The 12,144-nt window shown below is 36.2% G+C and overlaps 1 protein-coding gene across 1 annotated transcript; it reads left to right on the plus strand.

The window, feature by feature from the left end:
* Positions 1 to 10,430: 10,430 nt before the first annotated feature.
* Positions 10,431 to 11,226, plus strand: LOC141398956 (uncharacterized). Its single transcript, XM_073976838.1, has 2 exons — positions 10,431 to 11,138; positions 11,218 to 11,226. Exons 1-2 carry the CDS (start codon positions 10,431 to 10,433, stop codon positions 11,224 to 11,226), a joined length of 717 nt encoding a protein of 238 aa, XP_073832939.1.
* Positions 11,227 to 12,144: the final 918 nt, after the last annotated feature.

Raw genomic sequence — 12,144 nt, forward strand, 5'->3', positions numbered from 1 at the left:
TGCATTCTTTTGATGTCGCATCCGGATCAAATGTGTTATATCCAAGTTCGATCATTCCACTACGAGCTTTGAAAATCCAAACTATCTGTTGGTGTGTGTATTTATCATTTAAATAAAGGTGGGCTCTATTTGCGCTCAAAAATTTATATATACGGAGACTTTGGGTATTTTGTTTTCGACTTAGTCTTTCATCACGTAATGGGGTTTTGATCTGGTTTATTAGATTTGTGCAGAAAATATTCCAGTTTTCTTGAGACAATGTAAAGTGAGACCAAGGTAAATTATATTTTTGAGAAAGTTCTTTCAACTCTTTTGCCCAAAATGTACTTTTGCGAAGTGAAATATCTTTTAGCAGTTTTGGGAGTCGATTATGCGAGAATTTGAACATTGTTTTGCCTAAATAATTAAGATGAAGTTCCAACGTATATAAATGTGTATCTTCCACATCCGTTTCCAGCATCAATACATAATTTGGCGTAAAACTTGGTAAATGTAAAATTCGCTTTAGGAAGAATCTCAGCAATGAATTTTTTTCGTCGAAGTAAGAGAAACCCCTAACTTGTGCGGCATAAGTTTGTATGGATCTGCAGACAGTTAGAAATAGTTTCCATTTGACATTCATTGTTATATCTGTTCTTCCTATAAACTGGGCCCAAGTTGCATTTATTGCATTTTTAGCTTCATTACATTTGTTTTGCACGTGTTTATTAAACTTCATCGTAGGGGTGAATGTAACTCCTAAATATTTAAACTCATTTGAGATTTTTATTTCACTTCCTTTATACGTCCACATTTCGTTTTTACTCGTTCTTCCTCCATTTATAAAAACCATGATTTCGGATTTAGCTAGATTAACCTCTAAGCTCCATAACTTGCAATACATTTCAAATTTATATATCATTTTCTGTAATACATTGATATCGTCTGCTAGGAGGACGATATCATCTGCATATAGGAGTATTCTGATATTAATGTTGTCCACAAACAATCACCTTCAATGTAGTCATGTAGGTCATTTATATAAAGGCTAAATAAAAATGGCGATAGAAGACAACCTTGTTTTACCCCTTTAGTCGTATCGAAGTACTCTGAGAGCTCCCTTCCATTCCAAACTGCAGAGTGGGTATTTTTGTAGATTTTTTCAATCAGTGTGACCAATTTATTTGACACACCTATATGGTAAAGTTTATAGATAAGGGCCTGTCTTGAGATATTATCAAACGCCGCTCTAAAATCAACGAAAACCGAGTACACCTTCTTCTTTTCATTCAGTTTTAATGTTACGATCGAGGCTAGATTGTAGATATTATCTGCAGTTGAGTAATTTCTTCGGAAACCAGCTTGAAATTCGGTTAGTACTTCGTGTTTTTCAACCCAATTATATAGTCTCTCATTTATTACACCCATGAATATCTTAGCTGCACAATTCATAAAAGAAATACCTCTATAGTTTGTGGGTTGGTTAAGATCTCCTTTCTTGTGTAGAGGAAAAATTATGGTTTTAGAAAACAGAGGATCAATATCTCCCTTTGTTAACATATGTATTGTTGTATACTTTTAAAAGTTGGTTGTGGAATTCAAACGTACCATTTATGAAGAATTCATTCTGTCCTCTCCAGGCGCTTTGTTATTTTTAACATTTGACAAAATTTTTTGTAATTCCTGCATATCAAACGATATATCCAAGTCAACAACTTCTTTAAATGAACTTGCATTATACATAAGAGTACCTTCTTTACTTGTGTTTAGTAAACCTTCATAGTAGCATCTAAAGTCTTCCGCCGTAATATTCGAGCCTACGAGGTTATTCTGGTTACGTATTTCTCGTGCTAATTTCCACCATTCCTTAGAATTTCTTACACAACTAATATACGTTATAATACGTCGATTTACTGTTGTTACATACGACTTTATACAGTTTTTGGGCATTTATGTACCGCGCTTTATCTTCCATATTATTGGATTTCCTGTAGATTTTTAACAGTTTGAAACAGTTTATCCTCGCATTATTGCAGTTGGTATTATACCATTTTTTCTTTGGCTCAAAGGTGCTTTTCCATGTATATCTTTTTGAAGTAGATTTATGTATAACTAGCAAATGCCCGCTACTTCGTATGCGGAAAGGAAACGAAATATATATAAACAATATTTAATACGGGAATGGTGAATACTGGAGATTCCAGACCTATTTTTATTACCAATATTCTTTCGATTGTAGTCAGAATTTAAAAAAAAAATCTGCCGTATCGCATCCCTACACAGTTACCATATTTTTTATTTCGAATTTCCAAAACTACGTATCATATTGCAAATTTCAGATTTGACTCCTGGTTTTACCCCTTCACTAACACAGCATTCTCTTCCAGTACGAATTTCCAAACACTAAATTTTATCTCACCCCTTCACAACAACAATCACGCACATTCACAATTCAAGGTTCTAGCTTTAGCGGTTTCGCCCAGAACCCGAATAGGTTCGTTAAGTTTTCGGCCATGTTTTCGTATATCCCCATATAACGGTACCTCTCGACTTAGTGTATTTTTAAAGAAGAACAAATGCATATTGTCCAATTTTCTTTAAATTTGGACCTTGAATACTCAGAGGATATAAAAGTTTAATTTAAAAAATTTCCTCTTCAATCCACGTTCATTAGAAGAGATATTTTGAAGATTTAGAGTATTTTTAAGATCTTCTGCACATTTTCCAACCGAAATTCGGAATTTGTGGCGTAAAAGATTAGAAAACTTCTTTACAAAAAATTGTTCTTAATGTGCACCGGTATGTCAACCGTATATAACGGAAAATTTCTTGAAGTCATTTCAATTTAGGATTTTTTAATATCAGGGGGTAAAAAACAATCTAGTTAACAAAATTGTCGCATTGGACCAAGTTTTCAAATTTACATACCAAAGTGGTCAGAACAAAAAACATTTTTTGAAAAGATACTTCACGTTTGACTTCTTAATTTCAGTACATTATATAGAAACTCCTTGGCGGGACAATATTCAGTACAATTTTTCAGACTCAGAACTTTGTCTCAAACTTTAGAGCGATCTTCATAACAAATATTTTTCCATTTCGTATTTTTTGTACAAATAGCGTATTTTTAAATTATATAATCCCAGCTTTGTTCCTACACCCAACACCAAATTTAGTACCTTAACTGTTTAAAATGGTTTTGGTATCAACATGTTACCCAACTTTTCGTACACATAGGTAAACGTTTCAAAAATTACTTCCTTTTATTCAACATATAACCCCAATTCAGTTTTCCAGTTTTACCAGTTCTCCTGAAACCCATTTGAGGACTATTTAGTAGTTTTTGTATAAATAAGTACGAATTTTCAAAACCTCCTCCCTACCTCCACTCTAAACACCAATTGCTAATCTAATACCGAATTTCAAAATACCAGTTCTACCCATTACAAAATCACAAATTGTACAAAATTCTATACCATATAGCAAATACCAAAAGGTACCAAATTTTGTACCATTTAGCACTTTTCGTACACGATTTTCCAAAATGTACTTTCATATCTCAGCTCTATCCGTTCACCTAAACCCAAATTATAGCCAATGTAGTTCCATTTAGCACTTTTCCATAAGTACGAATTTCCAAAACTAACTCAATCCTACACTCCAACAATAATCTGTTCACGCAAATACAAACTATAGCGAATTTCGAACCATTTAGTACTACTTCGTGCACATTAGTACGATTTTCCAAAGCTACCTCCATATCTCAATTCTATATTCCAACAGTAATCTTAATTCCAAATTTCAGGATTCCAGCTCTTCAAATCCAAATCATACTAAACTCACTACCATTTAGGACTTTTCGACCTTTTGTACATCTTTCTTACTCTTCATCAGTGACCACCATTCCAAAATTTCAGGATTCCGGCCCTATTCGTTAGCCCATACCCAAATTGTACTATATTTGGTACTATTTAGTATTTTTCGTATAATTATAATTCGATTTCCAAAAACCTTTCTTTTTTACTCTCCATCAGTGACCTTCATTCCAAATTTCAAGATTCCAGCTCTATCCGTTCACCCAAACGCAAATTGTAGTAAATTTACTACCATTTATTACTTTTCGTACACTTATAGTTCGAATTCCAAAAACCTTTCATTTTTACTCTTCATCAGTGATCCTCATGCCAAATTCCAGGATTCCAGCTCTATCCGTTCACCCAAATCCAAATTGTACTAAATTTAGTACCATTTAGTACTTTTCGTGCACTTTTAGTTCTAATTTCTAAAAGCCTTTCTTTGTTACTCTCCATCAGTGACCCTCATTACAAATTTCAGGATTCCAGCTCAATCCGTTCACCCAAATCCAAATTGTACTAAATTTAGTACCATTTAGAACTTTTCGTGCACTTATAATTCGAATTTCCAAAAACCTTTCTTTCTTACTCTCCACCAGTGACCCTAATTAAAAATTTCAGGATTCTAGCTCCATCCGTTCACCCAAATCCAAATTGTACTAAATTTAGTACCATTTAGTACTTTTCGTACCCTTATAGTTCGAATTTCCAAAAACCTTTCATTGTTACTCTTCATTAGTGCCCCTCATTCCAAATGTCTGTATTCCAGCTCAATCCGTTCACCCAAATCAAAATTGTACTAAATTTAGTACCATTTAGTAATTTTCGTACCCTTGTAATTCAAATTTCCAAAAACCTTTCTTTTTTACTCTTCATCAGTGACCTTCATTCTAAATTTCAGGATTCCAGCTCTATTCGTTCACCCAAACCCAAATTGTACTAAATTTAGTACCATTTATTACTTTTCGTAAACTTATAGTTCGAATTTCAAAAACCTTTCATTTTTACTCTTCATCAGTGATCCTCATTCCAATGTCTGTATTCTAGCTCAATCCGTTCACCCAAATCAAAATTGTACTAAATTTAGTACCATTTAGTACTTTTCGTACCCTTACAGTTCCAATTTCCAAAAACCTTTCATTATTACTCTTCATCAGTGACCCTCATTCCAAATGCCTGTATTCCAGCTCTATCCGTTCACCCAAATCCAAATTGTACTAAATTTAGTACCATTTAGTACTATTCGTGCACTTATAGTTCGAATTTCCAAAAACCTTTCTTTGTTACTCTCCACAAGTTACCCTAATTTAAAATTTCAGCATTCCAGCTCTATCCGTTCACACAAATCCAAATTGTACTAAATTTAGTACCATTTAGTACTTTTCGTACCCTTGTAGTTCGAATTTCCAAAAACCCGTTGGTACATCTTTCTAGCTCTCCATCAGTTACCCTCATTCCAAATTTCAGAATTCTAGCTCTTACCGTTTGCCTAATACAAAGGGTACCATATTTAGTACCTTTTAGTACTTTTCGTACACTTCTAGGTCGAATTTCCAAAAACCAAGCCTTATCTCAACCCTACACCCCAACAGCAACCTACACCCAACATTTCAACTTTCTAGCTTCAGCGGTTTCGTCTGGGCGCTGATGAATCAGTCAGTCAATCAATCAGTTAGTCAGTCAGTCAGTCACTCACCTCACTACTCTTTTATATATATAGATTTCGCACATGTCAGTAAGGCTGAAGTGATTTGTGTTGCTGCAATTACGTAGGTTTTCATTTATCTTCCGCTGGTAGATTAACTTTTCATTCTCTTTCCACATTAGCTTTGGTAGTAGTGACATGCAATTACTACTTTCAACTTCTGCTGTAAATTGTATTTTTAACGAGATTGGTAAATGGTCTGACCACACCTTATCTTCCACCTTGAACTCTTCTATTCTTCCTAGAGCTACCTTAGACATAGCGCAAATATCAAAATAAGCATATTAAAGTCTTCGCACAATTGTGTGAATTGAATTCCTTTTTGATTGACAGTTTTACCTCTTGATTTTCTGATATCATAACCCGAGTGTTTAATTTCAAACTTGTTTTAAGTAATTTAAATGATTTTATATTCCATATGGGTTTTCCACCCCTGCGTTAGATTTTGTCCCCTACCTTTGTGTACAACTTTGTGTATCTCGTACACAAATACAAGGATAGTAACAAGATCTAACGAGTAACTTTTTTCTAAGCTCCGCTTTGTTACATCCTAGCTTTTCTAAAATCACTCGCTCATTGGATATCGTCCTATAAGCACATACCCTTACACTCTGTAAAAAAAGGTAAATAAGTGATTGTTCCACGAACAATCCATAATAAAACATAACTCAATATTGTTTGAGAAAAAATTCTAATCCTTTTGTGTTTTATTTATTTTCTTTTAATTTCATTGCTACGCAAACATTGGTCCAATCGAGCCGGATTGTTTTCAACGAAAACTAACCTGTCTCTTTTCTTCCTTTACAAGGCAATTCGACTACGTCGAGAACAACAACAACCTACACTGATCCACGATCATCCCCACATCTCATTTTTATTTATTTCCCACAAATAATATAATATCAACAACACAGGTATGTACACTGCCTAATTTATTTTTTTCAAATAAGTGACATACCGCGAAAATATAGTGTTGTGATAAATAATTAAAAAAGCCGTCGGTCGTTTTACAAACGCGCATAAGTGTCCGTCCATTTGCCGTCGGTAAAATTCATTTAAAAATACCAACAAAACTAAGTGTCAAATCGTCCACTACTTCCTCACAGAAGAAACAACAACAATCACAGTGATTTTTTAACTATTCCATTTGCATACATTCATTTTTATTTGTGTTTCCGCGCATTTCTTTTATATTTCAATACACGATCAATTTTTATTGTGGTGTTTTTCTCTTATTGTTCTTCTTTTTGTTCGCCAAAACACCAAAATCATCACAACAATAACAATTCCAATATAAAAGAATAAATGTCATTCATTTGTCATTACTGCTGATTGTTTCCACCTTTAATTAATACGGGTGGCAGATTTGGCACTTATATATCATTTACACCCAATCAATTGTATTAGGGGTATCCAAGTGTAACTAATAATTACATTTCAATTTTATAAAAATATTTTAGTGCCGTTTTCGGGTATTTGTTGAGTTGAATCTTTCGGATATCAACTAAAAATAAATTTTATTCGTGTTTTCGACACCGTGCACCCTATATTCGGTCATATTGCTAAAATTATTATTATTTTTATATATTATATTACATACACATTTATTTCAAATCTTTTATTTAAATATTTTAAATTAAATTGATTTATTTGAATAATTTGTTGTTGTTCGCTAGCGATTACTAACGTGCATTTTTACAGTCCGTGCACCCTACAGTCGGTAATTGCGAAATTTTTTGCGAATTTTCGATTTTATTTAATATTTTTGGAAATTTATTTTCGGCAAGTGCTATCTTCGTAAGTCCCAATTTACATTGGGCGAGTTTACTTGCGGCAATTGTCAGTTTGTTGATGAGAGAGGGTGCTGAGAGGCAAAGGGTTATCATATGCCTCACCTCTCTCTCCTACAAAATGACAATTGCCGCAAGTAAACTCGCCCAATGTAAATTGGGACATACATTGCCATAGTTTACGTGTATTATACGATACACTGTAAGCATTTTGTGGAAATTTGAATACACTGAAAGAAATTTAGAGTGAGTTTTGAATTTTTTCTTAAAATTTAAAGAATTTTTGGTGGTTTAATCACGTTAAACCTCAAATATATTGCCGTATCCACGATACATTATTGAAATAGTCTACGACTACTTATAAATTCAGTGTATTCTAACCAATAAAATTATTTTATTTTAAAGCATCACGTGTTTTAAAATTATTTTTGCTATAGTTTGGTGAAAATTTAACATTTTTATTGGATTTTCGCATACAGTTTTTGACATCACGTGTCACTATCTTCAAATTTCTTGCATCTCGTGCAAAATAATAAATTTCCAAAATACTTTGGTGCATTTTCGTGCAGTTTTACACAGTTTTTTCTATTACAAGAATTGTTTTTCGAACAATTACCTTGGAAATTCCTGGTGCAAGTGCTTCATTTTTAATAAAAAAACATCATTATAATAAAAAAACATCGTTTTCAACGAAACTTTACTTTGATTTTCTAATTAAAATTTTTCTGAATTACGTTCAGTTTTTGATTTAAAATGTCTGTCACTCGACTAGATTTATTTATCAGAGCTACTGACGCTTTGGTTAAATTTGACGCTAGCTTCAGTGCCCAACGGGACGAGGAGCTCGATATTTACATATTAGAGCTACAAGAAGCTGAGGTCAAGAGATTATGGGACAGGGTAAAAACTACGTTTGACGATTGTCTCAATTTCTTTAAAGAAGATGAAAGTTCTGGTAACGACGTTACTGCTGTTGATGGCAAATATGAGGTTGCATTTAGATCTTATCTAAATGCTCTCGCCTCTATTAATAGGAAGTTAGATCGACTTCGGGCTCCGCCCAAGTCATCAGTAGCAACATCTTCCCCTCCCGCTAGTGTAGGCAATAGATCACATCGTTCCGAATGTGCAACTTCAATGTTGGATGTCACGCATCATTCTCACCATTCCTCCAATACATCATTCACATCCTGTGGTGATGAACATATTGGACATAGGTTAAATTTACCACCCTGCGACATTGAAGTATTTAACGGTGACTTCCTTTCTTGGCCGACGTTTAGAGACCTATTTTCGGCTGTGTATATTAATAATACTGGCATTAGTGACATTGAACGTCTATGCCATTTAAATAAAAAGACCAGTGGCGACGCCCATGAAATTGTGGCAAAGTTTTCACTAACCCACAAAAACTTTGGTCCTGCGTGGAAAGCTCTTAAACAGACTTACGACAATCCACGTATTTTGGTGAACCACCAACTTAAACTTTTATTTGACCTACCAGTTTTAGAAAGTGAGACTAGTTCAGGGTTAAAGAAATTACAGAGGGGTATCAATGGATGTATTTCTGCCATGTCCAATTATGACGTCTCAACTGAAGACTGGGACCCTATCCTAGTGTTCATATGTCTTCAGAGACTTCCTAAAAATAGTGTCACACTTTGGGAACAAAGTGTTAAAGACAAATCTGCTTTGTCTTCCTGGGACGATTTGGACTCGTTTCTTACAGAACGAATTCAAACTCTTACCTGTCTACGTGACATTAGGGGTATAGAGACTGGCAAACCATCCACCAGTAAAAAAGTTCGTTCGCATTTCACGAATGCTGGCACGAACCGATCCCCCACATTTTCTCCTCGGAATTCCCCCCCTTCTTCGAGGTCCTCTCGTGCCTCTTCAAATAAAACATGTGTTCTTTGTCCACGACAAACGCATCACATCAGAGCATGCCAAAAGTTTCTGAATCTTTCAGTTCCTGAAAGAATAAATACAATTAGGCGACATAACTCTTGCTTTAACTGTCTGTCCTCTAAACATGTAGTTAATCACTGCAGTAGCCCCTACACTTGCAGTAAATGTAATAAAAGACATCACACTTTATTACACAGGGACAATACAACTGCTGGAACGTCTTCGACAGCAACTTCCAACAATAGGAGTGTAGCTTCTTCTGATCAACCCTCTACCTCTACAGGTATTAGATCAGATTCTTCGTCTTCTGCTAATAGACAGGTATTCCATACTGCACAAAGCAGGAGTGTCCTATTAGGCACGGCAATGGTGAACATCGTTCATCATGGTACCACGTACCCTGCCAGGGCACTTATTGACCCCGCTTCAGAAGCATCTTTTATTACAGAGCGTTTACAACGCCTTATAGGTATCACAGCAAAAACAACCTTAGCTTCCATTTCTGGGATTAATCAGACAGTTTCGACCACGTCGCGCAAGTTATGTTCGGTTAGCATTACTTCTCCATTGGATGCATCGCGTTCAATAAATACTACGGCCCTAATTTTGCCATCTATTTCGGGCAATCTGCCCTCTTTTACCGTCAATGCTGACATTGTTTCTCAATTGCCAAATCTTCGTTTGGCAGATCCCAATTTATTCAAGTGTCGACCTGTTGATCTTTTGCTGGGAGCAGATCTTTATCCAAAGATCCTACAACAGGGTACTCACATCAATATCTTAGGGTCGCTAATAGCACAAAATACGGTCTTTGGTTGGATCATTACTGGTCCTATTCCCCCTCCAAATATTCCGGTATTTTCAACCAAGGTTAGCTTTTCAGAAGAGGAAAATCTTGACAAGACTCTTCTTCGCTTTTGGGAACTTGAGGAAATTCCCAAACGTAAAATTCTATCCCCCTCTGACCAATTATGCGAAGACTATTATAAGCGTACCACACGTCGGGATTCAAATGGTAGGTACGTTGTTAGCCTTCCCCTCAAGACTGAGATAGTTGGACAGGTGGAGTTAGGCTTCTCCCGAGCAAATTGTTTACGACAATTTCTTCGAAATGAGGCATCCCTCCTTCGAAAGCCACAAGTAAAGGTAGTCTATGATCAAGTTGTTAATGAGTGCTTAGCATTGGATCATATGAGGCCTGTTGGCGCCGCTTCAACAAACTCTTCGGTTTGTTACTTGCCACATCATCCCGTGATAAATCCCGACAAACAGACTGCCAAACTTCGAGTGGTTTTCAACGCCTCGAACAAAACCTCCAACGGGAAAAGTCTTAACGACATTTTACATGTGGGACCTACTCTGCAATTGGATTTAGTTTTGCTTATTCTGAGGTGGAGACTATTTAAATTCGTTTTTAATTGCGACATCACCCAGATGTATCGCCAAATACGTGTCGATCCGGCACATGCTCCACTTCAACGAATAGTTTTCCGGGATTCTCCACAAAAACCTGTTCAGGATTTTGAATTGCAGACGGTGACATTTGGTGTGAATTGCGCCCCCTACTTAGCTATACGGACGCTTTTACAATTAGCGGACGATACTAACGATCGATATCCTCTCGCTGCACACATACTTCGTAGGTGCATGTACGTCGACGACGTACTAACAGGATATCATGACATACGTACAGCCCTAGATTCTAGAGACCAATTAATAGCAGCCCTTTCCTCTGCAAAATTTGAATTGAGGAAGTGGACAGCAAATGACCGTGCTATTTTGCAAAATCTTCCCACGGAAGATTTAATCGATGCTAAGGTTCTCTCCTTTATTGAAGCTAGCAGTTCCAAACCTCTGGGAATACGTTGGAATGCTCAGCTTGACTTGTTTTATTTCAGTGTGAGTGCTTTACCCTCAAAAGATCACTACACGAAACGAGAAACATTGTCAACTATTGCTAAACTATTTGATCCTTTAGGTTGGTTAGGCCCAATTATAGTTACTGCCAAAATAGTTATGCAGAAGATCTGGACAGATAAAATCGGATGGGATGATGCACTTCTGTCTACGACAGAACGTGACTGGCAAAATTTCGTGGACTGTTACCAGGATGTGAATTCCATTCATATTCCTCGGTGGGTTCATTATACGCCAGATTGTTCCGCCGAACTTCATGTCTTTTCTGACGCCTCAGAAAAGGCATACGCGGGGGTGATATATATTCGGATAGTAACTCCGAATAAAACCATTTATACTCACCTCCTGACCTGCAAAACTAAGGTAGCCCCCCTAAAGTCAGTTTCTTTACCACGGTTGGAGCTTTGCGGAGCCGTTCTGGCTTCCGAATTATTAAAAAATATTCAGAATGAAATTGACATTTCATTCCAAAAAATATATTGCTGGACCGATTCTACGATCGTCCTTTCATGGCTAAACAAAACTCCATCTACATGGACTACGTTTGTTGCCAACCGTGTTAGTAAGATTCAGGAGATTACAGACAGAGGTAGTTGGCATCACGTGCGCTCTGAAGATAATCCCGCTGATTTAGGCAGCCGGGGGGTTTCGCCCTCTGAGCTTGCTTCATCCCAACTTTGGTGGCATGGTCCACACTGGCTTCGCCAAGATAAATCTCAGTGGGATATTTCTAATTTAACCTCACTTGACACCGATATTGAAATACGTGCTGTCAAGGCGCATGCTTCATTTTTAACTGATTCCGAGGACTTTTTAGCGAGATTTTCATCTTTAGATAGGGCTTTACGAGTCCTATCTTATATGTATCGGTTTATCCATAACACTCACCGTGCATATAGAGGTCGATACATTTACAATGATGACAACCTCTCAAGTTCGGAGCTAAAAGCATCTAGATTACGTCTAGCTGTTCTAGCTCAAAAAACAC

This window comes from Musca autumnalis, unplaced genomic scaffold, assembly GCF_047663935.1.
Source record: "Musca autumnalis isolate F117 unplaced genomic scaffold, ASM4766393v1 scaffold_1, whole genome shotgun sequence".
Taxonomy (NCBI): domain Eukaryota; kingdom Metazoa; phylum Arthropoda; class Insecta; order Diptera; family Muscidae; genus Musca; species Musca autumnalis.